The sequence below is a fragment of the Anolis sagrei genome, chromosome 1 (genome assembly GCF_037176765.1).
Source record: "Anolis sagrei isolate rAnoSag1 chromosome 1, rAnoSag1.mat, whole genome shotgun sequence".
NCBI classification, from domain to species: Eukaryota; Metazoa; Chordata; class Lepidosauria; order Squamata; family Dactyloidae; genus Anolis; species Anolis sagrei.
This window is the reverse complement of record NC_090021.1, coordinates 42,386,929-42,412,453: the sequence shown is the minus strand read 5'-3', so window position 1 is coordinate 42,412,453 and position 25,525 is coordinate 42,386,929. Positions and strand designations below refer to the sequence as shown.

General features: G+C 39.8%; 1 protein-coding gene across 2 annotated transcripts in view; it reads right to left on the bottom strand.

Moving 5' to 3' along the window:
- ALK (ALK receptor tyrosine kinase) overlaps nucleotides 1–25,525 on the bottom strand; it is a 759,925-nt gene that overhangs the window by 55,965 nt on the left and 678,435 nt on the right. For both annotated transcript variants that reach the window (XM_060754129.2, XM_060754130.2), the window contains exons 12-15: nucleotides 15,954–16,116; nucleotides 12,265–12,412; nucleotides 633–764; nucleotides 15–159 (exon numbers count right to left, since the gene is read on the bottom strand). In XM_060754129.2, coding sequence (XP_060610112.2) covers nucleotides 15–159; nucleotides 633–764; nucleotides 12,265–12,412; nucleotides 15,954–16,116 — 588 coding nt within the window. The remainder of the gene's footprint in view (nucleotides 1–14; nucleotides 160–632; nucleotides 765–12,264; nucleotides 12,413–15,953; nucleotides 16,117–25,525) is intronic.

Below are 25,525 nucleotides of genomic sequence, written 5' to 3'. Positions count from 1 at the left end.
TAGACATTCCTTACCTGCAGCTCCTGGTCTCCCATTGAGCCCTGGTACAGAAGTATCATTCTCCAGTCTTTCAAAGTTGAATGTATATGTTTTGGCCCTATAGGCCCTACCACCTCCCCCTGCTGCAATGATCAAAGGAACTGGCTTTCCATTCTCCATCTAAACAGGTAGAATTAAGAAATGACTTCAACTTTTGGCTATATCAGGGGTGTAAATAACAAATCAATCATCTACACATTGGTTGAACTATACAAAGCCCTAGGACAGCTCGACGGTCTAAATTACCATTGCATTATTTAAAACAGGATCAATATTTGATAAGGGTATACATGTAGAAAAGCTGGAAAACTCTCAATCTACTAGTTTTTATGGGAAAGAATATGATATCTTTTCTAAACAGTGATAGGAATAATTGTCTAGGATTTGTCAACTTGTTAGCTCAAGACTAGTTCAATGGAAAGTATGCAACAGTGTAATGAAGCAGATTGTGGAACAACATATAGACCACAGACTTTAGCTTACAATGCTGAATCCAGTGGGCCCAATTCACACACTTTGTAATTGGCAAAAGCACCAGAATAAAGAACGCTTGTACCTTATTGTGGAAGGCTACAGCTCTAACACATGCATACCTTAAATATATAGGTTGCTCCTCCACCTCCACCACCTCCTCCTGCCCATTCATAGATGCTCTTGTTTGCTTTAATTTCCTCTTCAACCACATTATTCTCTCCAAGGCAGACTTTCTGAATGATGTGATTGGCCTGCAGGAAAAATATGAAGTCTAATTTTAGTTAGAAAATCAAATTCTTACCATACATAATTTTATTGTCTGGACCTATTGCTATTTTTATCTAAAATTACTTTAGAAAATGAAGAATTAACCTTTTAGAATTATAATTGGAACCAGGCAATTTGGAAAACACATTTACCCCATATGTGTTTAATTAATTATTGCTGCAGTAGTGTGTGGATGTGGGTTAGGGGAAGGTTTAAGCAGAAAGGTCTAATGTATTTTATGTGTAGATTCTCCTTTTTTGTATATTATACATATAATCTTCTGTAGTTGAAACTAAATAGTAATAAAATATTATTTTAAAAACGGTGTCATAGGAAAGAATCTACAAGATAGGACTGCATCATTCACAAACTCCCATTTAATATTTAGGTTGGAGAAAAGGTGATCCATAGCCTGCATGCAGCCGTAAGTTACTTTTATGTCCTAGGAATGCTCAAGAATTCTTCCAGCTCTCCCCCACCCTCACAATTTTCAAATTGTTTTTCAGTCATCAAATAATAATAATCTAAGAAACCTCCCCATTTCTGCTTGGTTGATATTTGCTGTTGGGTTCATTGAGGATGGTGTGTTTTAGTCTATATGTCTGGTGGTAGATAGTACCTTCTGTAGGGTTGGGGTACCATCCTATGGCTCATGAAGGCAACAGTCTTGGATAGTCTTGCTCCCAAAGTGATCCATTTAAAGTGGAATCAAGTGTCAAACAGGAATGTATTATTGCCCCAACCTTATTTTCCATCTTCATGGCAATGATACTGCACCTTGTTGATGGGAAGCTTTCCACCAGAGTGGAAATTACCTATCAGACAGATTTCAAGCTCTTTAACCTCAGCAGGCTGAAACTCAAAAGTAAAGTCACAACAACTTCTGTTATGAACTCCAAAAATCTGATGATAATGTAGTTGGTGTACATTCAGAGGAATACCTACAAGCCCGTATCTCGGGAAGTCTGACTTGGCCACGGTGGTACACGCTCTTGTCACATCCCGCCTGGATTACTGCAACGCTCTCTACGTGGGGCTGCCCTTGAAGACGGCCCGGAAGCTTCAGCTGGTCCAGCGTGCGGCAGTCATGTTACTAACTGGAGCGGGTAGCAGGGAGCACACAACGCCCTTGTTGTCCCAGCTCCACTGGCTGCCGATTTGCTACCGGACCCAATTCAAGGTGCTGGTCTTGGCCTACAAAGCCCTAAACGGTTCCGGCCCAAAATACCTTTCGGACCGCATCTTGGCCTACGAGCCCATGAGGACCTTGAGATCATCTGGGGAGGCCCTTCTCTCGATCCCGCCTGCGTCACAGGCACGGCTGGCGGGGACGAGGGAGAGGGCCTTCTCGCTGGTGGCCCCCCGGCTGTGGAACACTCTCCCGGCACACATCAGACAGGCGCCCTCCCTCATGTCCTTTCGAAAAAGCCTTAAGACCTGGCTGTTCGAGAGGGCATTTAATTAAGTGCTAAGCAACAACATTACGGTAATGAGAACTGGAATGGTATAAGGAAGATGAGACTGGCTATGATTCTACTAAGAGACGAAGCGGATTTTTATGTAGTTTGTATTTGTCGTATAGTTATATGTTGTTGATACTGGCCTTTGTAACTGTCTTTTTATGTGTACTGTACACCGCCATGAGTCGCCCGTAAGGGCTGAGAATGGCGGTTAATAAGTGCATCAAATAAATAAATAAATAAATAAGTCATTTTGAATACCTTTGCAGAAGAATACAAAAACATTGGCCTCTCACTGAACATTGAGAAAACCAGCAAATTTCCACCAACAAATTTCTCCGCAATGCCAGAAATACAGCTTAATGGTGCAATGCTAGAAAATGTTGACCATTTCCACAACCTAGGCAGCCACCTCTCCATAAAAGTCAATACTGACACCAACATACAACATCATTTGAGCTCTGTGAGCGAAGCAGTTTTGAATGAAACAGAGAGTACTTGAAGATAGGGACTTCTATAGGGATACCAAGATGCATAAACCTATTGTTCTCCCAACTCTGTTGTACATCTGCAAAACATACACATGTCACTTCCAACTTTTGGAAAGATTCCATCAATATTGCCTCAGAAAAATCTTGCAATATCTTGGGAAAACAGGTGGACGGACATCAGCGTTCTGGAAGAAGCAAAGACCACCAGCACTGAAGTGATAATTCTCTGCCAACAACTTCGCTGGACTGGTCACATTGTCTGACTGCAGGATCACCACCTCCCAAAACAGTTATTTTATTCTCAGCTCAAGGATGGAAAAAGGAATGTACTTTAAAGATGTGCTAAAAGCTAACCTTAAAAATAAGGTGTAAACACAAAGAACCGGGAAGTGTTGGCCCTTGAGAATTCTAACAGGAGGCCTGCTGTTATCAACAGTGCTATGTATTTTGAGGCGGCACGAATAGAAGGAGAAAGGGAGAAACGAACCAAGAGAAAAGCACTTCCAGCAGCCCTTGCTGGGTCCAGCTTCTTCTGGAAATGTATGTCATCACTGTGAAAGACCATGTGGATCCAGAATAGGTCTCTACAGTCATTTGTGGACCCTCCACCAAGACTCTACACTTGGAAGACAATCATAATCAGCCATGAGTGATAGTCTATGATGAGGATCAATTTAGATGGTTCATCTATGGAGAAAAATGTAATTCAACTCATTCCTCAGTGCTCTGGTGGTTTTCTGGTTGATGTGACTGGTGAATTCTTCAAGGCCTTCGTTACGTTATGGAATAGTGAGTACATTACGAAAGAGTTATTGATACAATCTGTCCCAGGTGTCCATTTCATTGGTTGATAAAATGTAGTAGAGTTGGGTTCAAGCAGTATTAAATGCATTATTATGTTAGATGAAGGTACCCGGTGTTTTAAAAGAGGCTGTAGTGCATTTTCCTTGGGCTCAGATATATTGTGAGAAACACACTCCAATTGCTCTTATGAGACATGCTGCTCAAGTATTTGGTGGTTGGAAAATTTCAAGTATTCTTGGAGGAGGAAGGAGATTATCCATGCCAATTTCAGTGTATTTTGAGGCTAGTGAGAGGTACCCATAATTGACATCAATTTTATAGGAACAGCATTGGATACCAATATGCTTGTAGTCTGAATTCAGAGTGCTGCTGCTATTTAAAGCTTTAAATGACACACAGTCTTGCTATCTAAAGCGGCATCTTTCTTAGTATATGGCTTTCTGAGCACTGAAACCTGTTAGGCAGAAATTCCTGTGTATCTCAACCGTGATAATACACTGATGGGGAAGAAGTCCTGCCATGGTGCTCAATTTGTAGAATGCTCTCGTCTTGGAGGTCTGATGGTCACAAATTTTAATTCCATTTTGGCACCACACTAAGATGTGATACTTAAAATTGCCAGATTAAAAGCCAGGAAGGGCTCTTGGATTTTTAATGGCTGAGCAGAAGAGGAATTCCATTAGGAGCTACTTGACACACAGCCAAGAAACGTGCAACACCTGCTGAAATTCCCTCTTTTATACAACCATCAAAGCTACAGAGGTCCTCTACAGCTTTCACTTTGGTAACTACTATTTAGCAAAGCTTTCATAGTGTACAGATCTTTCCTTGAGTGTACATAAATATATCATTTCTTAACCCCATTTAAATTATTTTAAATTGTTGAAATAATTATATATTTATTTGTTTTATATTGTTTTACACGGCTCTTAATGTTTTTAAATGATTTACCTCCTTCAGACCAAGGGCAAGATGAATGGTTGGCATCCTTGAAGTGACTGGATTGACCTTGAAGGAGCTGGGGGTGGTGACTTCCAACAGGGAGCTCCGGCGTGGGCTGGTCCATGAGGTCACGAAGAGTCGGAAATGACTGAATGAATGAATAACTACAACCTCCTTCGGATGTTACAAATCTCAATAAATATCTCCAAAAAAGAAAAGGAAGAGAGAGAACAAGTTTTCAGGTGGGATAGTGTGATGATCCATTTCAGGATTCGCAAGTATTTCCTGTGTTTGAAAATTCTACATAATGAAACATTTTGAAATCACTACAGGAAATAGAAAAGATATTTTCTTCCTGATGTGATTGTGAATTTTCTACTTGCATGTAATACGGGGGTTGAATGAAAAGTAATGCTTCCACCTTAGTTACTTGGGTTTGGATGGGAATATTTTAATAAATCAAATGCAGAAATAATCCTTAGAATGTGCTCTTTAACTAACACTATGCGCATTTCCACGTAATCCCCAGACAGTTTGATACATTTCTGCCAATGATGAACAAGTTTTCTGAAACCATCATGGAAGAAATTGACACTCTGTTTCTGCAACCAGTATCTCACAGTTCTCTCAATGTCTTCATCAGAAGCATAATGATGTCCCCACAGATCTTCTTTCATTATTGGGAACAGATGGAAGTCAGATGGTGCTAAATCTTGACTGTATAGAGGATGCCATACAGTGGTGAGATCCAGTCTCTGAAGTTCTGCTGTGGTGGCATGTGAAGTGTGTGGTCTGGCATTGTCATGCTGCAGGAAAATATTTCCTTTTTCACGCAAGTCAGATGTTCCCACCTGAACATCTTTAAACTTGCTCATCCAACGACGCACAGTACTCACATCAACACAATCACTGTAAACAGCTTGCATTCTCTGATGAATCTCCTTTGGGGTGACACCTTTTGCTGTCAAGAATTCAATGATTGCACATTGCTTAAGTTGCATTGACTGACCGTCTGCACAGGGTTCCATACTTTGCATGTTAACAACACAACTGATCAGTGCGAAGGCTTCCTGCCAAAATGGAACTGTAGAGGAGAGTCTCCTGAGCTAGTACCTGCCGCATACCAGTACTGCCATCTGTTGAGGAGTTATGAAGGTGGAGGCATTACTTTTCATTCAACCCATGTAAAATATGACACCCCCAACCTCCAGTTTAAAATGGTATAATCCACTCTATCATCTCAAGGTTTCTTCACCTTATTAGATAGCACAGGTAGAGTAGGCCTAAACCAACTGGAATGAAAGAGCTCATAAGTTCAATGCTCAGTGAGGAAGACTCTGTTCTCTAGTTCAGCTTAATGTCTAGGCGAATTTGCTACTTAATGTAATCATAAAAGTATTAGGCAGTCTCCCTAAAGTGATGACATATTTTTATCTGTGAAGAGATTATCGGAAAAGAGCCCATTCTTCCTGCCAATAATTAGGATATTTGGCCTTCATATCTGCTTCAAGGGATTCTTAAGGAGGGTGGTGAGGTTAATTGTTAGACTTGCCTTAGAAGTGAAAGGAAACAATGGCAGCTGAGAGAAAAGGTGAGTTCTTGGGCAAAGAATAACCAAGTTTGCTCCATGGTTCAGTCTACAAGATCTTGTCATGATGTGCTTCAGATATGTTCCTAGCACAAATTGCATCTTATTGTTATGAACTCGACTGGGCTGTAAGCCCAACAGCTACCCCATATGCTCCTTTGTATTCATTACTGGAAGTGGGTTAACAATGTGCTCACTTAAAATTTGGATAAGAAATACAGTGGGACTAAGCAAATGATTCCTTGGGTGCTTTAGCCTTTCTATGCAATATTTGCTGCCAAAGCTGATGCAAAGTGTAGCAACAGGAAAGGCTGTGATATACAGACTACGTCCAACACTATTGGATTGTGATATGGGAGAAGCTGGTATTCACCTACATCAGAGAAGGGATGGAAAGAAGATTCAACCTTAATTGTTTCCTTTCCCCCAAAAGGGGGTTTCTTGTCACTTAGAAAACACCTTTGGGGAAAAATAACACAACAAGATTTTGACCCAATTTTGGTATTAGGATATGCCAAAACAATGCAGTGAGTTATTTTGCACAAGAATACATATTGGGGGTGTGGGAGGGGTAGGTATAATTCCTCTGAACAATATATGTGTAAATATAAGAGCATGTAAATCAGGCCCGTAGCCAGGATTTCAATTCGGGGGAGGGGGGGCTGAGTTTGTTTCGGGAGGGCTGAGTCTGAGTGAAAGAGGGTCTACCCTAGCAAACCTTTGGTATTGTCACCCAAATACCCCCATGCATATGGGATATATTGACTATGGTGCTTGGATCATGATATGAATAAACATAACAGTTTAAATAATGCACCAGTAAGGCCTTTTCGCGAACCACCATGAGAATTTCGGAGAGGGGGGGCTGAAGCCCCTCAAGCCCCTCCCCCTGGCTATATGCCTGGCTCAGGTAGTACCTGGATGGGAGACAAGTAGCTTTGTCTAAAAGCAAGTTACAAATGATTGAAAATAAATAAATAAATAAATAAATAAATAAATATCTGCTCTTCTCCAAGATTTTTATGTCATTCCCCATAAGGCTTGTCTTCCAGATGACTTCATTTTGGTCATTGAATTTTGAATACATTTCTGCTTGTATTGTCGAAGGCTTTCATGGTCGGAATCACTGGGTTGCTGTACGTTTTTCGGACTGTATGACCATGTTAAAGAAGTGTTTTCTCCTGATGTTTTGCCTGCATCTATGGCAGGTATCCTCAGAGATTGTGACCTCACAACCTCTGAGGATGCCTGTCATAGATGCAGGTGAAACGTCAGGAGAGAATGCTTCTGGAACCTGGCCACACAGCCAAAAACGTAAAGCAACACATTTCTGTTTGTCAATATTCTTCTTGGGTTGTGTTGCTCAGAACTGGATACAACATTCTAGATTGGGTCTGACCAAAGTGGAACAGAGCAGGCTACTGCTTACCACTACTACTTGTACTACTATTTATGGACACTGTATTACTATGGATACAGCCTAGAATTGTATATATATCACTCAATTGCTTCATGACTGCTGGCTGAACTGTGTAACAATCAGGGTTGAAAAACATTTGCCTCTCCAGTTATGTTTGACTACAATACCCACAATATTTTGCCATTAGCCATACTAGCTAAGTTTGACAGAAATTAAAAGCAAAAATGTTTGGAGGAGCGAGGATTTCCAAGCTCTCGTGTATATTCACTCCATTTAAAAACATTGTGCTTAAAGTGATAAGATAGGGACATTCTTTTCTAAGGCTTTATATCTATGTCGACTTTTTCCCTTTCTGCACTTTCCAAGGGGAACAGGATCTGATCCACAGCAACTGAATTTTAAATTTATGTCTGTAACGTTACGCTTGCTGATCAATAGTAGACTCTCAGGGCTGCTCCACAGAAGGCGTTTGGTACCATAAAAAAAGTAAACACCTGCTAACTCTAATTCACAATTGGTGAAGGGATGGTTAATCAAATGACTTAGTGTAATGACCCAAAGAAACCAATAGATCACAACTAGACTTTTTTTCCTTACAGGAAGACTTCATGGCAAAGACATAACTGATTACAATCCAATCAAGTTAAAGCCACTTGCACAAGTCAATGCAATCTCTTTGCCTCAATGAAAGAATTACATTAGCACTCAATAAATCCTTGCTAAGATTACAGTGGCCTGTAATTTAATGGCTCTGTATATTACAGTGTGCTGCAATGCTTAGATTATGGACATAGAATAGAAGACTGAGTCTGGATAGTTTTCATTCTCCCCTAAATTAACCTCTTGCATTTATGTGCACAGTGAGTGTGGAAATGAAAGGATAAAGACTATTCCTATTTGAGGCCTTTTCTGATATTGCATGGTGAACTTTTGCACCTGAGACCCCTATTTCCTTTGTTCAGGCTGTAATGATAGCATAGGCATTCAGTGTAGAAAACTGGATCCAAAAGATGCTCTAGCCAAGAAACCTGCAGAATACTAATGCTCAGCACTATACGATTACTAAGAGAGGGATGTGGAGGTGGGAAGACCCTGCATTTCCTTCATCTCATCATATAAGAGAAATAAGAAAGAATTTTTTAAAAAAATCTATTTTGTATATTTGTAATTTATAACAATCCAGGGCTTTCTTGACAAGATTTGTGCAGAGAGGTTTTACCTTTGCCTTCCTGTAAGGCAGTGGTTCTCAACCTAATAATAATAGTCATCATCATCACCATCATCATAATCATTTATATTCCACCACCATCTCCCCAAAGGGACTCGGGGCATTTTACAAAGCACTCCAGGGTGCACATATAACATACATCAGGTAAAAACAAATCACATAAAATTATAACAACAACACATGTAGCTTAAATCAAAATAATACAATTTAAAACTTACTGCTGTCAATTCACAAGGTGCCAAGTGTCAGCTTCATATGGGCTCATTCATCCTACTCAAGGTCAAAGGCCTGTCTGAACACCCATATTTTCAGGTTGGAACGGAAGGATTAAAGGGTGGAGGCTAATCTAATCTCTTTTGGGTGGGTATTCCAGAGACAGGGGGGGGGGCACCACAGAAAAGGCCCTCTCTCTCATCCCCATCCACCACGTTAGAGACAGTGGTAGGACTGAGAGAAGGGCCTCCCCTCTTGATCTCATTTAAAAAAGCTAACTACATCACCATCTTGTTTAACCTTAGGAGAACAAGTGGAATACATGCAGAAAGTCCAGGGTTCACTTTCTGCACATTCTTCGATCTCAAAGAACCACTGTTCAATTGACAAGGATGGGAAATGTGTTATTCTAGATTTGCTATTGGATTGCAAATCCTAGTTCTCTGAGCAGCATGATAAGGAATTATGAGTTGAAGTCCAACATTTGGAGCAACATGCTTTCCATGCTTAGTATTGACAGTCCTGAAGTAAGCAGATCCAAAGTGTGATTTTTATGAGACAATTGTGATATTACCAACTCTGTACAGAGATGTCTTTTGGGTGGTATTTTACATTGAATACAGTAGCTCATTGTCAAATATCTAGAACTAAATTTATTTTCCCTGAATGGTTAAAGTACATAACACATGTAGTATGTAGTGATATTATTATTATTATTATTATTATTATTATTATTATTATTATCTTTATTTGTACCCCGCTAGCATCTCCCGAAGGACTCGATGCGGCTTACACGGGCCGAAGCCTCAAAACACAATACAATAGAAAACATAACACAACAATAAACAAAGCAAATCAAAACAATTAAGCAAAATAACAACAATGACAATACATCAATACATCAAGACACTATTAAAACTGGTTCGGCCGGCGTAATGGGGTACAGGGTTAAAAGTGCTGAGATTTTCTCTCTGCCTTTTTACTTCTAATTTTAAGTGTGGCCCCTAAGACTAGGATTTGTACAGGTAGGGTGTATAGCCCACATGGATGCTAAAAAGGAGGGAAAATACATTTCTACTGATTACAATGAATTCCCATCCACCCCCACCCCAACATGGGAGAATTATGATGCAGAGGATTGAACAGCTGGTGAAAGGGAAATAAAACCTTGTTGTGCATATAAAGTAAATTGGAATGAAGCCCCAAGCAGTTGCTCCAAAAGAAACGAATCAGCAGCATTCCACATATTTAACTTATATAACTGTGGATTTTAGTATTATTTTGTTTTAATTCATGTTGTAGGCTGGTTTTTCCTCTGAAAAGAGAAGGATATAAAACAAGCATGACATGCAACTTTTCCCTACTCAAATAATTAGAGTAGGGGCCTTACTCAGAACAAGTGAGAATTAGTCAAGGGTTCATGATGGTGCTAAGTTGCCTTGGCCAACATGTCCCCCCCCCCCACCCCCAAATGTCTTGGAGTAGCCACCCTATATGGAATAGCATGGTATAGTGGTTTGTGTGGTGAACTAGGATTCTGGAGACCAGAAGTTGCACTCTGTTTGGCAACTGAAGCTCACTGGGTGACTCTGGGTAAGCCACACCCCCCTTTCTCTGAAGAAACCCTGCCAAAAATCCCCCATGACAGGGAAACAGCAAGTAAAAAATGAGTTGAAGTCACACAACAACAACAGCAGCAAGGCACTTTGTAATTCCCAAACAGAATGACTGTGATGAGTGGGGATAATGGGGCACATACAGAAAACAGCAGGTTGGGGAAGAAAGTTTTAAGTGGTTTCCCAAAGTGAGCTGCTAGGTTGAAGATTACATTTTTGTTTCATTTTCCCAAGTTTTGATAGTTTTTTCAGCTGGAAAGAGCTATATTTTTAAAGCTATAGTTATGATCATCACCCAGAATATTTCTTTAGAAATTTGTACATATTTGTAAGGATCCATCCAACAAAACTATATCGTTGTTTTGCATGCCTTAGTAGTGTTAGTTCTATTGAGCAGTGGAGCAGAGACCATTCCTTCATTGTTTCAGAAGACTTGCTTCTTACATCCTTCCACAGAAGACACAGAAGTATGCCTTGCACCTACAAAAGTTTTCTGATCAAACTCTTGCAAGTACAGTATGATGTGTTTCTATAGAGAATATATTCTTGGTCTTTGCATGAATATGGATATATTCAGATAGTAGTGAATCCTATTGGAATGATGAATTTCTGGCCCCAGAATACCATAGAATTATGCTGATGTACCTAGAACATGTCTAGAGAGGACATATTTTGTCAGATATGGATAAATGAAATCATGGATACTGGTCCCATAGACACAGGGGTTGAACTGTAGTTACTTAGGAAGAGGGAAGCCCATGTTGTGAACAGATAAGGTCCCATGTGCAATCCCTGTCATGTCCAATTAAAATGATTTCAGGTAGTAGGGCTGAGAGCACAGAGAACCGTTAACAACTAATGCAAACAGAAGGCTGAAGAAACAATCTGAACAGAATGACACAACTCCCTAGGAAAACATGTTTCAGAGGATTTTAATGAGAATGAGAATATCCATCAAAGTCAATGTTTACTTATCAATCTGAAGAAGGCACAGCAGGTTTGATAATGGGAACTGAGTAAAATGAGTCCCATAGGTTTTGGAAAAACCTGAGATGCAGGTGGTATTTGAAATGGTGTCTATCTGTTGTCTATTTTACCTTCTGGGAAGAAAGCAAGAATTCTGGTCCTACTTTAAGATGCTACTATCAACAAAGAAACACATACATTGTGATACTGTGCAAGGAAAAATATCTGAATGATTGAGGAAGATAGTCATAGTTACCATGGCAGAACCAGTCCAGTGCTACCACCCTCATCAAACACTTACCAGTGCCCCTCTGTCAGAGCTCATCTGGTCCTTGTGGTGTTAGTGGCATTCTCAACATCTTTGATTCAAGTTACACCTGAGCTTTAGAGCACTGAATGTGACAGCAAGTGGCTGTCATTTTACCCCTCCCCCCATAATCCCTAAACTGCACTACTCAATATGACCATGATAAATTCTCAGGTAACTGGGCACAGCAAAACATAATATTTGAACAGGAGGCAATGGTTTGATTAGGAGAGGCAGATTTTTATAGCCTGGAAAAGAACTGGCTTTTTACTTTTCTTTTGGGTCATATGGATCCATCAGGGAAGTCGAATAAGGTAGGAGAACAGATCATGTCTAGGCCACAAGATTCAACAACATCACCAAGAAGGAGAACAAAGCATGATATCAGTAGCAGTGACAAAAGTCATCATCTTCATCAACATAATGTATTAAAAGGGATTACCACTCACACTAGGACATGCATCTTCTCCTTGTTGCCCCACCAAAATATACAAGGATTCATTCTTCTGGAGTTTAAATATCCCTGCTACATTCACACCATTTGACCTCATTATGGTGTTCTTCCCTTTGCCGCCGGCTGCACCATAAGTAGAGATGCTGAAAGTGAAAGACAAAAAAGAATAAGCCAAAGGGCACTAGTTGAACAGGTCTGGCACATCAAAGACAACTAGAATCATTTATTCTGAACAGAGATTAACCTTGGCTTCCCACCTGGAACAAAACATGAATGTTTCAGATTTTTCATTTTCTCAGCCATCCTATCCCTCCTACTTTTAAAAAACTAGCCTGTTCATCTTGGCTTACCACCATGGTGAGTTTAATCATACCTAGACACAATGCCCTTCCAAGACAGGTCCAAGCAGGCTTGGCTTTCAGGCCGGCTGCAAACTCCAAGTAGCTCACAAACCAGAAGGGATTCTTGGAACCTGACCCAGCAATGTTCATGTGTCACTTTCTGTAACCCAAGCAATCATTCCTCAATAAGGCAGTAACAGACGCAGGAGGGGAAGCAACAGCCACAGGATAGGGTCCCCTGAACAGATGCTACAAGGAACAGGAGCCATTGAACTGATTTTCTGCAGGAAGCTATAATGGCTAATGAGGTGCACTATTGAGCAAGGCAAGCTGGCAGGGCTAATTGGCGGCAATTAGGGGCCATATTTTTCTATGTATGAGTAGGTTTTGCATATAAGCAATAAAGCCAGGAATCCAGAGAGACACTGTCAGTGCCTCATTCACCAGCTGTGAAGAAAGAGGAGCAGCAAAGTTCGGGTCACGGCTATTCTGCGTTTGTCAAAGCCAATGGCTACAAATAGGTTATTTGTTCCACAATTGATAACAGGATGCAAATTTGAACATGCCCTATGAGTACTGGTGATCATCTTGGCAGAATGCTTAGTAATTGCTGAAGTATAAGGAAAACATAAACCAGCCATTTCTGGGAAGTCTGCAGATCTAGAAATAGATGGTGTTTGGAAGAGTAATTTTTTGGACCGCAAGTGTCAGAATCCTCCAGTCACAGATTTTTCCAGTGCCTGAAAATCAGGACTTAGTTATTTAATCTAGAATTGCACTTGTGCATTTTCTCTACCAAGTGACGAAGGTAACTCTGATATCATTTAGTGAGTTAAATTTGAAAGAACACAGAGTTGAAGGAAGAAATGAAAATGCCAAGACCATTTTCTGGTGATTTTGTTTCCAAATTTTCAAAAATATTAAGAGAATTTATTTTACTTTGAACAAGTAGGATGTGAAACAAGCAGGTAAGGGTTGTTTCTCACTTGGTATTAGCATTTATCCAGGATACCCAAGTATAAAATAAAATACAGTTGTGAAATGCACACAAATTTCCCCTTCAAAATGTATGCGTAGGGCATGAATCGAGAAGGGTAAATGATTTTCTGGTTATTCTGGAAGCAGAAGCCATGTGTACTTCATGTTATACCTGATAGCAATTCTTTTTGGAGTCTGGCCATAAAACCAGAGTTGAATGGTTAAGCAGCAACCTTAAAACAAAGAGAGGTGATATGCCTCTCATATGTTACATGTTTTTCCTTATTAAGTACTCTTGCAATCTTGACCACACTCTGATGTCACTTGATCACAAGTGCCCAAGTTTTATTCTGTCAAATGAGGGAGGGTGTGCTCTCTGAGAACTGTATCTTCTCACCTTGTCTGGGTTTTATGACCTCTGGGTGTTTGGGAGCTTTCTCTCAGTCCTATCACCTTAAAAGACTCACTTGATGAGAATATGAGATACAGTATTCTTGGTGTTTGCTGCCAACCTGTGCAGTTGCCTCCAAAAACACCTATGACCAATCAACTCACCCACACTATGTGAAAAGTCTCAAGATGAAAATAAAAACTGAAAACTTGCTGAAAAGGTTATGATAATTTCAGTCACTATCCTTTGATTGATGTGGTGTATTATAGACAGCCCTAAAGACCAAACTGCTTCAGACAACACAATCATAAGAGCAAAAACATGCTGTGGCAACTCTAGTAACAATACCAACTGTTGGCCAATTGACCTTCTTTTAAAAGCTCAAAGAAAGAGTTCATGGTGGCTGCCCCTACTTTACAACAGCACTCAGTATTAGCTGGTGGGTCTCATGCCAATGAGGTGAGAAATCCATGCAAGTTCTAGCCAAGGAGCTATCCCTGGTACTGAATCTTATTTGTAAAATTGGATTCGGCATCTCAAATAGTAGCTCCTTTAAATTTTGGAGTCAAACCTGGAACAAAGTGAGAGTGGAGCCACCGCAACAACTTCTAGCAGCAAATATTGTGTTTCCATGTTATGCTGGCTTTGATGTTTTGCTAGCAAAGGGGATGCTGAGACCCATTACAACTTCAAAACCTCTCCCACTAATTATTTAATCACTTACCACAAAATGTATAACAACATCCTTTCAAAACAAAGTAGTGTATATTGATGACCTGTAACTTTTGATCTACGGGCTAACATATCACAGAACAAAATCAGCCCAGGGATACAGTGTGAGTTTTGTTTCCTCCTTGGGCATTAACATTAAAGAAAATGAGACTTCTGTGCATATAATTTACTACTTCTCTCTTTTACTTTGGGGTTATATTTTATAAGCGTACATACTATATGCCAGCCTTGAAAAATTCTTCTCACCCGTTCCCCCACAGGCAAGTCATTCTTTTCTGGATGGCTGAGTGAAACATCATTAGTTTTTTCATTATCATCAATCGCCCTGAAAATGGGGCAGGCAAGCAGATTTGGTGCCTCTCCTAGTCAATCTCACTAGGCTTTTGTGCTTTGTTATTTTGTGTGCTGCAAACACTGAGTCACTGAGGGAGGCTCAGAATCCGACGTCTGTAGTGCAATGTCATTTTCTTCCTATACACTCAAAAATCAAGACAGGAAAATAAACACAAAAACAACCAGCCCTCAAAGCCCTCTCAGACATAGCATTTGCTGTAGGACGGCACTCTCTGTGAAAATCAACAGCACAGGTTCACGTAATTTCCATTACATGCAGGAAAATCAGTGGCTTAATTCCTTAGATCCAGCCACAAGTATCATAAAGATAGGGTTAAGATGGTGAAGTGACATGTCCTTGTACACAGTTATGAATGCTAGCTTCCATGCTATTAGGGGGAACAACCTACTTTTTATTTTGGTCTGAACTTTAAATGAGCTGTGCTATGTGATGAACCTTACTATGCATAGCTTGGAAAAATCATTAAAATACACGGATTCTCCACTCAATAGACATGGAAGCTACCAATTGCTACTTCTCACATGCTTGCGAAAACTGATGCAGGAGCAACTAATGATTCACAACATTAAAGTGCAGTCTGTGGAATTTCAAAATTAATTTCATGACATGGAAATAATTGTGTGTGAAATCTGGAGCACACCGATTATATTTTCCAGCGAATGTACTAGGAAGATTTTGTTTTCTTTTGCTTAATACTAGACAAATTTATATTCCAGTTCTGACACATACTGGTAATGTGGAAACTTTTAAATGTACTAAGACACAGTCTCTGCATTATTATTTCTTATATACTTGTTTATGTTTATATTCATATCTGTTCTTGGACAGGGAAAAGAGAGAAGAGGGAGGAATTTCTTTGAGGTTAATGGTATGAACAGGTCTCTTACCTGTAGGTATTTGTTGCAGGTACTTTCCAGATCTGTACACCTGGGAAACTTTCTTCTGCCCCTAAGAGTACACTGAGGTTGACATTCCTATAGGCATCATTACATTGGGTCTGAGTGGGCCCGTGAGGTCCACTGGCACCACAAGTGGTAAACAGCCAATTATCTGAAAGAGACAGATGTAAACATATACTACTGACTTGCAAATGAGTTCTCATCTGACTTGCAAATAAATTATCGGTTGCCTTACATTAATAGCAACAAAGCATAGTGCCTGCATAATCTACCACTGAGGGGGAAAGTACATTGTTATCACAACCGTATATTCCAATTCCAATTCAGTTCTCCAAGTGTTATCACGTACATAGCTGAAACAACATCACCCATGCACAAGGGAAAGGCATCAGAAAATCTGGGAGAACCTTGAGGTTCATAGAACTATAAAAACTTTAAGAAACAAAGCCTGAATAAAGATATATCACACTCTCACAAAAGAGCTGCATGAAGAATAAGTGTGCACAGAATACTTGGAATATTGACTAACTGTTCTCACTATTTGTAGAAGTGGACAAAGGTGGCACCATTTGATTCATTCCATAAATCCTTTGTTAATTCCAACTACAATAGATCTACTGAATGGCAATTCCAAACTCTTGTAAACTCAATCAATTCAATAGGTTTACTCCAGTTGATTAATACAAAGTTAGATTAAGAGAGCTAGGAGAGGCTACAGCAGCTGGCTTTTGCCTGAGACTGCAGGGGAAGAATCCATCCACCTTCTTCTCCTTTCCTTGGGGAGTTAATGGGGTGCAAACAACTTTTGAACTCTGTTTGCACCAACTCAAGAGGAGTACAAAAGGAAAAGTCTGAGAAGAGAGAAACTGGGATGACAAAAGATTAATCAAACAGACCCTGCCAAATTAAGTCAGTTGAAGAGTAACTGCACACCAATGTTGGTTGCTTCTAGCTATGTTTTTATTTCTCTTTCAGTATGATCCTTCCCATGATTAACAGAACAATCTTGTATATACATATTATAATGATTTGGATATGCTAACTCCCATGCAGTCAATGGACTCTTCTGGAAAACATGTAAAGGTCTGCAGTTTGAACAAGTACTTCTACTACTATTGTTGCTACTTTTTGTCTTTTCACCTTCTCCCTCTTCTCACTGTATTTTAATGCTCATTTATAACTTTTAAAGCTTCTTAGAAAGCATTTTTAAGGGAAAGAATTATTAAAATCAAACGAGTTCTTATAGTACAATTCTGTGTATATGCCTCTCAGCAGTAAACTGTATTGGAGTCAATGGGATGTACAATACTTCTTAGTAGATGAATGGAGAATTGCTGCTTTAAAGTCATACAGCATGTAAGTGCTAAACATCTTCTCAGACACTCTTACAGAACACTCCTATATCTATCTGTATATTAAGTGAAGTTTGTGAGGTTTTCTCTTTTGTAAGCGGGCAAAGGTTTGCAACCTTAGTGTAGGTTGCAATAATTCTACTTAAAATAATAGATGAGTAATTGTGCGGTGGAACTCATTATCTTGAATATGCATGCACTGTCGAAATAAAGGTGAGCAAACTGAAATGATAAATGCTCTGCATCATTATTTTTGTTAGACTTTTTTTCCTTGATGGAATAGATGAAGATTTTTAATATTTATAGAAATATTTCTTATGCCTTTGTCAGGCATTTTTGAAAGATGTTGTTCCCAAATAATGAAAAAGGTCAACACACAGTAATGTAATTCATTGAGGACCATAAATTGTGAAATTACTCAAAGGAAGCTTCATCTCTTGCTAAATGCTGCTGTGTTGCAGAAAACAGTATGAATTACACGACTTCCTAAAACTGAATCTATATGTGACCAGTGCCTTTATAGGAACCACAGAAGGATGACACAGATGCCATTTTGATCTTCACGCAGGAAAGGCAGCACATAAATGTAAGAAATAATGGCTGGTGTTTAGTACTGCAGTTAAATATTTGCAACCCAGAATTATGGACCCATAATAGCTCTGTAACCAGTAAGACTATGCAGTGTTACTGTAAAACTATGTAAATAACACTCCAGTCCACTTTAAGAGCCAGCAGCCAGATTGGGTGAGGAAGGACCATTCACCTTTTGGGTACAAGAAAATGAGATTTCAATTCCCTTTCACCAGTGAGAAAAAATCAGAAGCAAGTTCCCTATTGTAAATCTGTATTGCAGGTTATCTTTCAATGGTGGGTACTGAGTGGAAACATCAATCTTTTCACCCTTAGTGAAAGTTGAACAGGATTTCTTTGCCCATTTCAGCTGCTGGGTTGTAAGGTGGGCTTGAGGACAGGGCAGGCAAGAGACATCGTGTAATCAATTATACATATGTAATTCAGTAGCTGATGTAGAATATTGGTGAATATTTTCACTGTAAAGAAATATGGTTCTGATATGGACCTGTGAAAATAGTCAACATACTGTTAGTGACATATGGAAGCCTATGGATCTTATCATAGTGATGCTCCACTTTTGTTCCACTTTGCCAACAATCACCAGTGAAATGGAAGGTGTGTGTGGCACCATACACTGATCCATGTGCCCTTCCTCCTTCCCCTATCACATGGAGGAAAGGTGGCAGAAGGCACCCTGTACCTTTACCCATCAGAAAGGGGAAAGCATCAGATGGGGGAAAGCCTAAAAACCATAGGTAGCTCCATCAAAGCTACCCAAAAAATGGAACACGCACTGTGGAGCACGCTTCTTGCAATGCTTCCTTGCTACTTCAGTCATTGATGGGGTGGCGCCTCAGCTTGTATCATATGATGACATTTGTGGCCAAAGAGGAGCCAGGGGCCAACTTTCCCCCCTCCCCACCCCTGTGTGATGAGGTGGTAAGTTCACTTTCCATTTGATCATGCATTTCTTTTTTTCATTGCACAGAGTCATATTCTTTTCCACACTACACAAAGTACAAATCCTTCTGCCCCAGTATTCCAGATTTCACACACTTCTATTGCTGGTTGAGAGCAGAGAGGATTGTTTTCAAAGCCACATGAAGACCAAAAGCTCTAGAAGAACCATCAGATCTTGACAGTAGTTGGGACCTTACTAAGAAGCATGTCTGACTTCCCCAATGAAAGTGTAATGACAGCATATGAATCTTGTATTTACAGGAAATACATGCATGAAAAATCCTGAAGTGAAGAAAAATATCCAAAACCCACCTTGCTTTACAAGAAAAAAAAAAACCTGGAAATGATTGTCTTTTCCCAAATGCAAGTATGGGATAAGTAAATATGTACTTTTGGTGGACCTACAGTTTTCATTTAAGGTTTGCTAAACACTGATGTCTTCCTTCTGGGTTTTATTTTGGGGTCCCCAAGTGCACCTTTAAGCAAACTGGAAATGAATGGTATTTTAAATAGGTTGTGACTGAAGTGTGTCTTGCAATCAGAGAGATGTTGTTCTTTGGCCTCCATCACCAGACAAATGGGTTTTGGAGTCCTTGTTAGTGTTATGGCCAAAATGTTAACAGCAGCCTATTAGTGCAAAAATGTTAATTTGTATTAATTATTTTGTTGGATTTTTATTATTATAATTTTGCATTTACTTTGCAGCTTCAGTCTGGGAAGATACATGAAGTCTGAATATCAAGTGATCTGATTGCACAGTTTTTATAGTTATTGTGAGGTTTGTGTGTTTGAACTACTGGCTTCTGCCTGGAGGAGATGGACCCCAACCCTAGTGCCTCATACAACCAGTGGTAGGAAATTTTATTGCTGACTCCAGAAAGTCTGGGTAGAATTAGCTTGAGGGCCCAATTGTACCATTGGCTGTGAGGAGGGGATCCTGGAATGCATCTTTGCTGTGTACAACCTGCTGCATCATTTAACCACCACTAAAGTTCATTCTATAGCAGTAAGATGCACCAGCCTTCAGCACTAGGAGAACTCTCAGAGATGTCTGGAACTATAGTACTGGATCAAGCAGGAGGCCTAATCATGGAGCTACAGAAATGACCTTCTGTAATGGCTTGACAGGATAACTTCATTAAAAATCGCAAAACATTAAGGCTGGATGTAGAGATGGGCAGAGTGCAGTCCTAGGATTTCACACAGTTCTCCCAGGTCTTTCAATCCCTCTGTGTCCCTTTCCTGCCCCCACAAAAGATGAATGGCTTCTTTAGGAAGACAACTAATGCATAACAGATTTGGTGTGCATTTTGCCAGAGGCAGAACCACAGACTCAGTAGCACCCCCCTGCTAGTTCCAGCCCTCTGTCCCAGAAAACCAAACTTGTAAGCCTTATAGCCAGTTGGCAATGACACATGGCAAGTGGGTTTATTACCATAATTAATTTCCTAAGGAGAGATTGGATCATGGTGGCTGGGGCCTTATGCTGTGGCAAGTGAGCTAACGGCATATGTAATAAAGAATGTAATCCTGATCTAAAATATAAGTGGAAATTTTGTATCAGCTTTAATAGGATGTCAAAGGCACTCCTGAAGTTTCTGTTTTTATAATGCCTGGAGGGAAGAAAGGGGAAATCACACAGGAGATTTTCAAATTAATAGAGGAAAGATCTTGAAACAGAATGCCTGCTATACTTCCACCATAAACCTTTCTTTAGCCATTTTGATCGTTCTGGGGGTGGTGGTTTCCTATGGAAATTTATGTTCATCAGCGTAATTGCTAATAAGAAAATGGAAGTCTGTTCTGCCAGCAATCTTGGTATTTTAACACTTTGCTCCCCCCAGAAGGCTTGAGCCAGCTGCAATGGAGCATATGTTGAATGAAATGAGAAGGCAAAAACCTTACACCAGGCATAAGAAGAAACAGTTCTGATATCTCTGGTGAAAAATTAAATGTGCCTCTGCAGGTGGGAGCTGGTGACCTTGAAAGAAGTAAAAAAAAGAAAGAGAAGAAAAATCACATAACAAGAATGAAGATTAAAAATAGGAAAAATGGAATCGTGAAGAAATATCCCCATATCTGCTTGAGGAATAACAGCAATTTAGTAGTTGTTTTATATACCAAGTATACCAAACTCTTTCCTATCTCAAGACTGCATTCTTCATGTTGATTCTGTTTTTGATACTGCTTGGAGGGAAAAGCCTCAAGAAAAAAGAAGCACAGAATGCATCTGGATATACGACAATGAGATAAAAGCTACATGGTGTTCTTCACATTTATGGACCTGTAATGATAATTAGGCCTATGACCCTTCTTGTCTGCCAGTGGAGAGCCCTACTTTTATTCAAAAGAGTGAGACAACTGCCTGGTTTGGGAAATATTGGTGGGGGCAGGGGAGTATAGCATTTTCCCCATTATGTCTCTGGATATTTTCACCCAACGTGTCTTTGGGCCCTTAAACTAGCCTCCTGTCACTGAGTGCAAGTTAAAGAGAGAAGCTGTCATCTCAAGCAGGAACATAGAATCATAGAGTTGGAAGAGACCTCGTGGGCCATCCAGTCCAACCTCCTGCCAAGAAGCAGGAAAATTGCATTCAAAGCACATACCCCCCCCCCCCAACACACAGATGGCCATCCAGCCTCTGTTTAAAAGCTTCCAAAGAAGGAGACTCCATCCCACCCTGGGGCAGAGTTCCACTGCTGAACAGCATTCACAGTTAGGAAGTTCTTCCTGATGTTTCAGGTGGAATCCCTTTTCCTGTAGTTCAGTGGTTCCCAACCTGTGGCTTGTGGACCATCAGTGGTCCACAAGAATGGAAATATGATCCACGGCCTCATCATTGTTACACCATTGCTTTGAAACCACAATGCAACAAGCACGACTGGTCTTGCGAAATCCTCTACTGCTAGGAGTGTCAAGGTAACGAGGATGTCGGGTGGGGAGAGGCTGACTACCCATGAAAGATTACTACTACCACATTAGCTCTAGGTTATTAAATAAATATGGTTTTCTGTGGGAGAGCAGATGGCAACTACTGGATGGCATATGCTCTGTATCAAAAACTAGAGCTGATATGCTCTATTTAATGCAATTTCCTGAATCAGCACCCCAAATAGTGTTGGCCCTGGCACATTGGGGTAAAGGTGCTGGTTGATATTTATTTATTTATTTATTTTATTTGTATACCGCCGTTTCTCAGCCTAACCGGCGACTCAACGCGGTTTACAACAGGATAAAAACAGTCAACAATCCACAATTCAAATAAAAAAGCACAGTACACAATATTATATTATAATATTATATTGATACCTCACATCAATACTATTTTAAACTATTTTTAATTTTTTTTTTAAAAAAACCCTGCTGGCTGGATGATTATTTGAAATGCAGTCAAACAGCATTTTGTTATCAAAATCTAAATTCTGGAACCACCATGTGCATGTCTAAACAGACAAAAAAATCACCCTTGCTTTTGTAGATGCCTGATCCTGACACATTACAACCCCCTGAGCAGTAAAAACACTTGTTTTAGGCTTTAATGTGAGATAACAAAACTCACTTCTTGCTCCACAGTTTCCAGGAAAATCCAGTCTGCTGCCATGTTTTGCTATGTGTGCTTAATGTACATCTGGCTCCCTTTGAGAGGAAACAATGGGACTGTGCCACCACATTTCACCCCTGCTTCTCTCTTCTAGTGTTAGGAGTGCCAAGCATTACTTTTCATACCAGAGCCAGCTCCCCACTTTTTCTGTGTTGGAAAAAGGCACAACAAAGTGGCACTTATTGGATTTAAGTTGTGGGCAGAAATATGAATTCATTGCAGAGTATAATGGGTGCATGTGGCACTAACAACGGCAGATTGGGGGTTGATTAAACTGAATTGCAGTGGGATTATATTGGTGGTATAGACAAGAACCCAGAGACATCTTTGGTGCCTTTGAATGATGATCTTGAAATTGTTAGCAATAGCCGCATGCCTCTACCAATCTGAGTAAGACATAGAGGCTATTTGCCAACCTTGTCTAGATGCTTAGGCCCTGGAGACACAGCACAGGGACACATTGCCAATTTGGGCCATGGCTATGACCCCACCTCCAGATCCAATTAGCTGTTGCTTCTGCAGAGACAGTTCATAACAGCAGGCAATTATCTTATCTCTCTTTGCTTGCCGCTGTCAGGCAGTCTATTTTGTTTGGCCTTCTGCAGAAGCCCCTTAAGAGGGATAATCTGAGAAAACAAACCCATTCTAGACTCTTTTACTCCCCTTGCCCTCAAACAAGGCAAAGGCTACTTCACATTTAACAAGTTAAAAATGACTCTTATACCACAGGAGACTGACATTTCCATTAGCTTTTAAAAAATGAAATGAAATGCAGTTATAGATAGAGATGAGAAAAATGATGGCAAGATCGCACATGCACTTAAAAGAGATTGCAGCACTTGACAAGAGGAAAAGATAGGAAGCAAATAATGTTTCAGGTAATTGCACCTTTAGAAAAATGCAGCAAAGTCCAAATGACCAAAAAATAACTCTAATAAGCTTATAACAGAGAATTCACTTCTATAGTTATCTGGAAACTTTAACTGTACCTCAGATTTTATATTTATTTATTCATTCATACATAGAAATTTCTGTCCCTAGAGCTAGAGCATATACCTCACAAGTTGTATTACAACCTGTTGTATTACAAACAGCAGTTATGAGGTAATTTGAACAACACAACATTATCAATCTAGAATGTGACCAGAAAAGGTCAACAAAGATAGTAAAAGATCTAGAAGTTACTGTATACATACTAGAAAATCCAATCAAAAATCAACCCATAAGACCTGTGTCGATTTATCCATGGGTCAGCTTAACTACTGTTCTCAACAAAATGAGGAAGCTTAATCAGTCCCCCTCTGAGAACCAAAAGGAAACACTGATTCCCTCTATTCTATTGCAGCGTTGCTTCTGGCCTTTTTTGAATGCATAGCAGGGTAAATGCTGGTGGTTACAGCTCTTTGGCACTTGCCCTCAAAGCAGTGCCAAGTGAGTAGAGGGGGTAGGTGCTTCTTTGAGTTTCTCCAGGATAGACTGAGCTCTTACTTTTTATCACTTTACTCAGAGAATGAGATGGTTCCTTTTTCAATACTGTTACCAAAATACACACACACACACACACACACTATATTCTCAGTGGCGGCCCCTCGGCTGTGGAACTCCCTTCCCAATGATATCAGATGAGTTCCCTCCCTCCTGGCCTTCAGAAGGAAAGTGAAAACCTGGCTCTGGGGTCAAGCCTTTGGAGATTAACTACATATGTGTAAAGATTTTTGGAAGGGTCCCGGATTACGATTGTGGGTGGTGTGATTTTAATAGTGATTATAATGTTTATATGTTTTAATGTGCATTTTAACACTAATTTTAAATTTTATTTTTTTTAAATTTTAACTTAAATGTATTTAATTGTTTGTTCTCTAAAGGCATCAAATGCTTGACATTTGTAAAGCCGCCTTGGGTCCCCTTCAGTGTAGGGAAAGGCGGGATATAAATAGAGTAAATAAGTAAATGTATCTACTCAAATCTAATGCTCACCTATTTTGGCTAAATGACATTGCCAAAATTTGGGGTGTGCACTAGATTCGTGTCATACAGTAATGTTAATGCTGAGCCAAAGCAAAAGGGGAAGCTGCATCTGGAGCTCCTCTTTGAGGGATGCCATCTCTAATTTAATTGCCATGGCTCAATGCTATGAGATTCTTGGATTTGTAGTTTAATGAGGCATCAGCATTCTTTGGAGAGAAGGTTCAAGTTCTTGAAAAACTATAGCTCCCATGATTCCATAGTATTGAACCAAGACAATTTAAGTGGATTCATTCTACACTACAGCATAAATGTATCCTATGGTTTTCTTTTCTATTGCTAGAAGCTTTGGTATTCTAAAACTTATTTTTAAAGAAGAAATTCCAAGCATGCAGAAACTATAATGTGCAACTTTTTGGGCCAAATCACAAAGAGTTCCCTTTTGCCACTGCACATTACATTCAAGAGCAAATACTTTTTTTGGTTTCAGGGTTTTGTGTATTAGAGTCAATGGTGCATGACTCGAGTAAATATGGAGATGACGCCAGCAATACACAGGGGTAGCTGCCCCCCTGAGGTAGCACTGCAATTTAACTTCTTCATGAAATTGACCCCTGACTTATCCATAATTTTGACCCCCAAATCTGCTTTGATTTATGCATGGGTTTGACTTATAGATTAGTATATGCCCTAAGCTCTGTGAAGAACATCTGGAAGAGGTTTGCCTAAAGAAGAGTAGATTGAGATGATGTGATAGTCATCTTTAAGTAACTGAAAGACTGCAATGAAGAAGATGGAACAAGTGTGGTTCCTTTTGCTTCAGGGGGAAAGATCTGAACTATTTGTTTCAAAGAACAAAACAGAAGTTTCCAAGTAAACATAGCTTCCTGATTGTGAAAAATGTTCAACGGTAAATAGATTAGAAATGGAAGGTGGTGGACTTCCTATTGTTGGAGGGTTGTAAACAGAGATTTGATAGGCACCTCCCAAATGTGCCTTTAGTGTTTAACTTCTGTATCGGCAGGGAGCTAGATTAGATGGCCCTTGGGATTCCTTCCTAACTCTGTGTTTCTACGATTCTGTGATTAAAACCAATTACAAACTGCCTG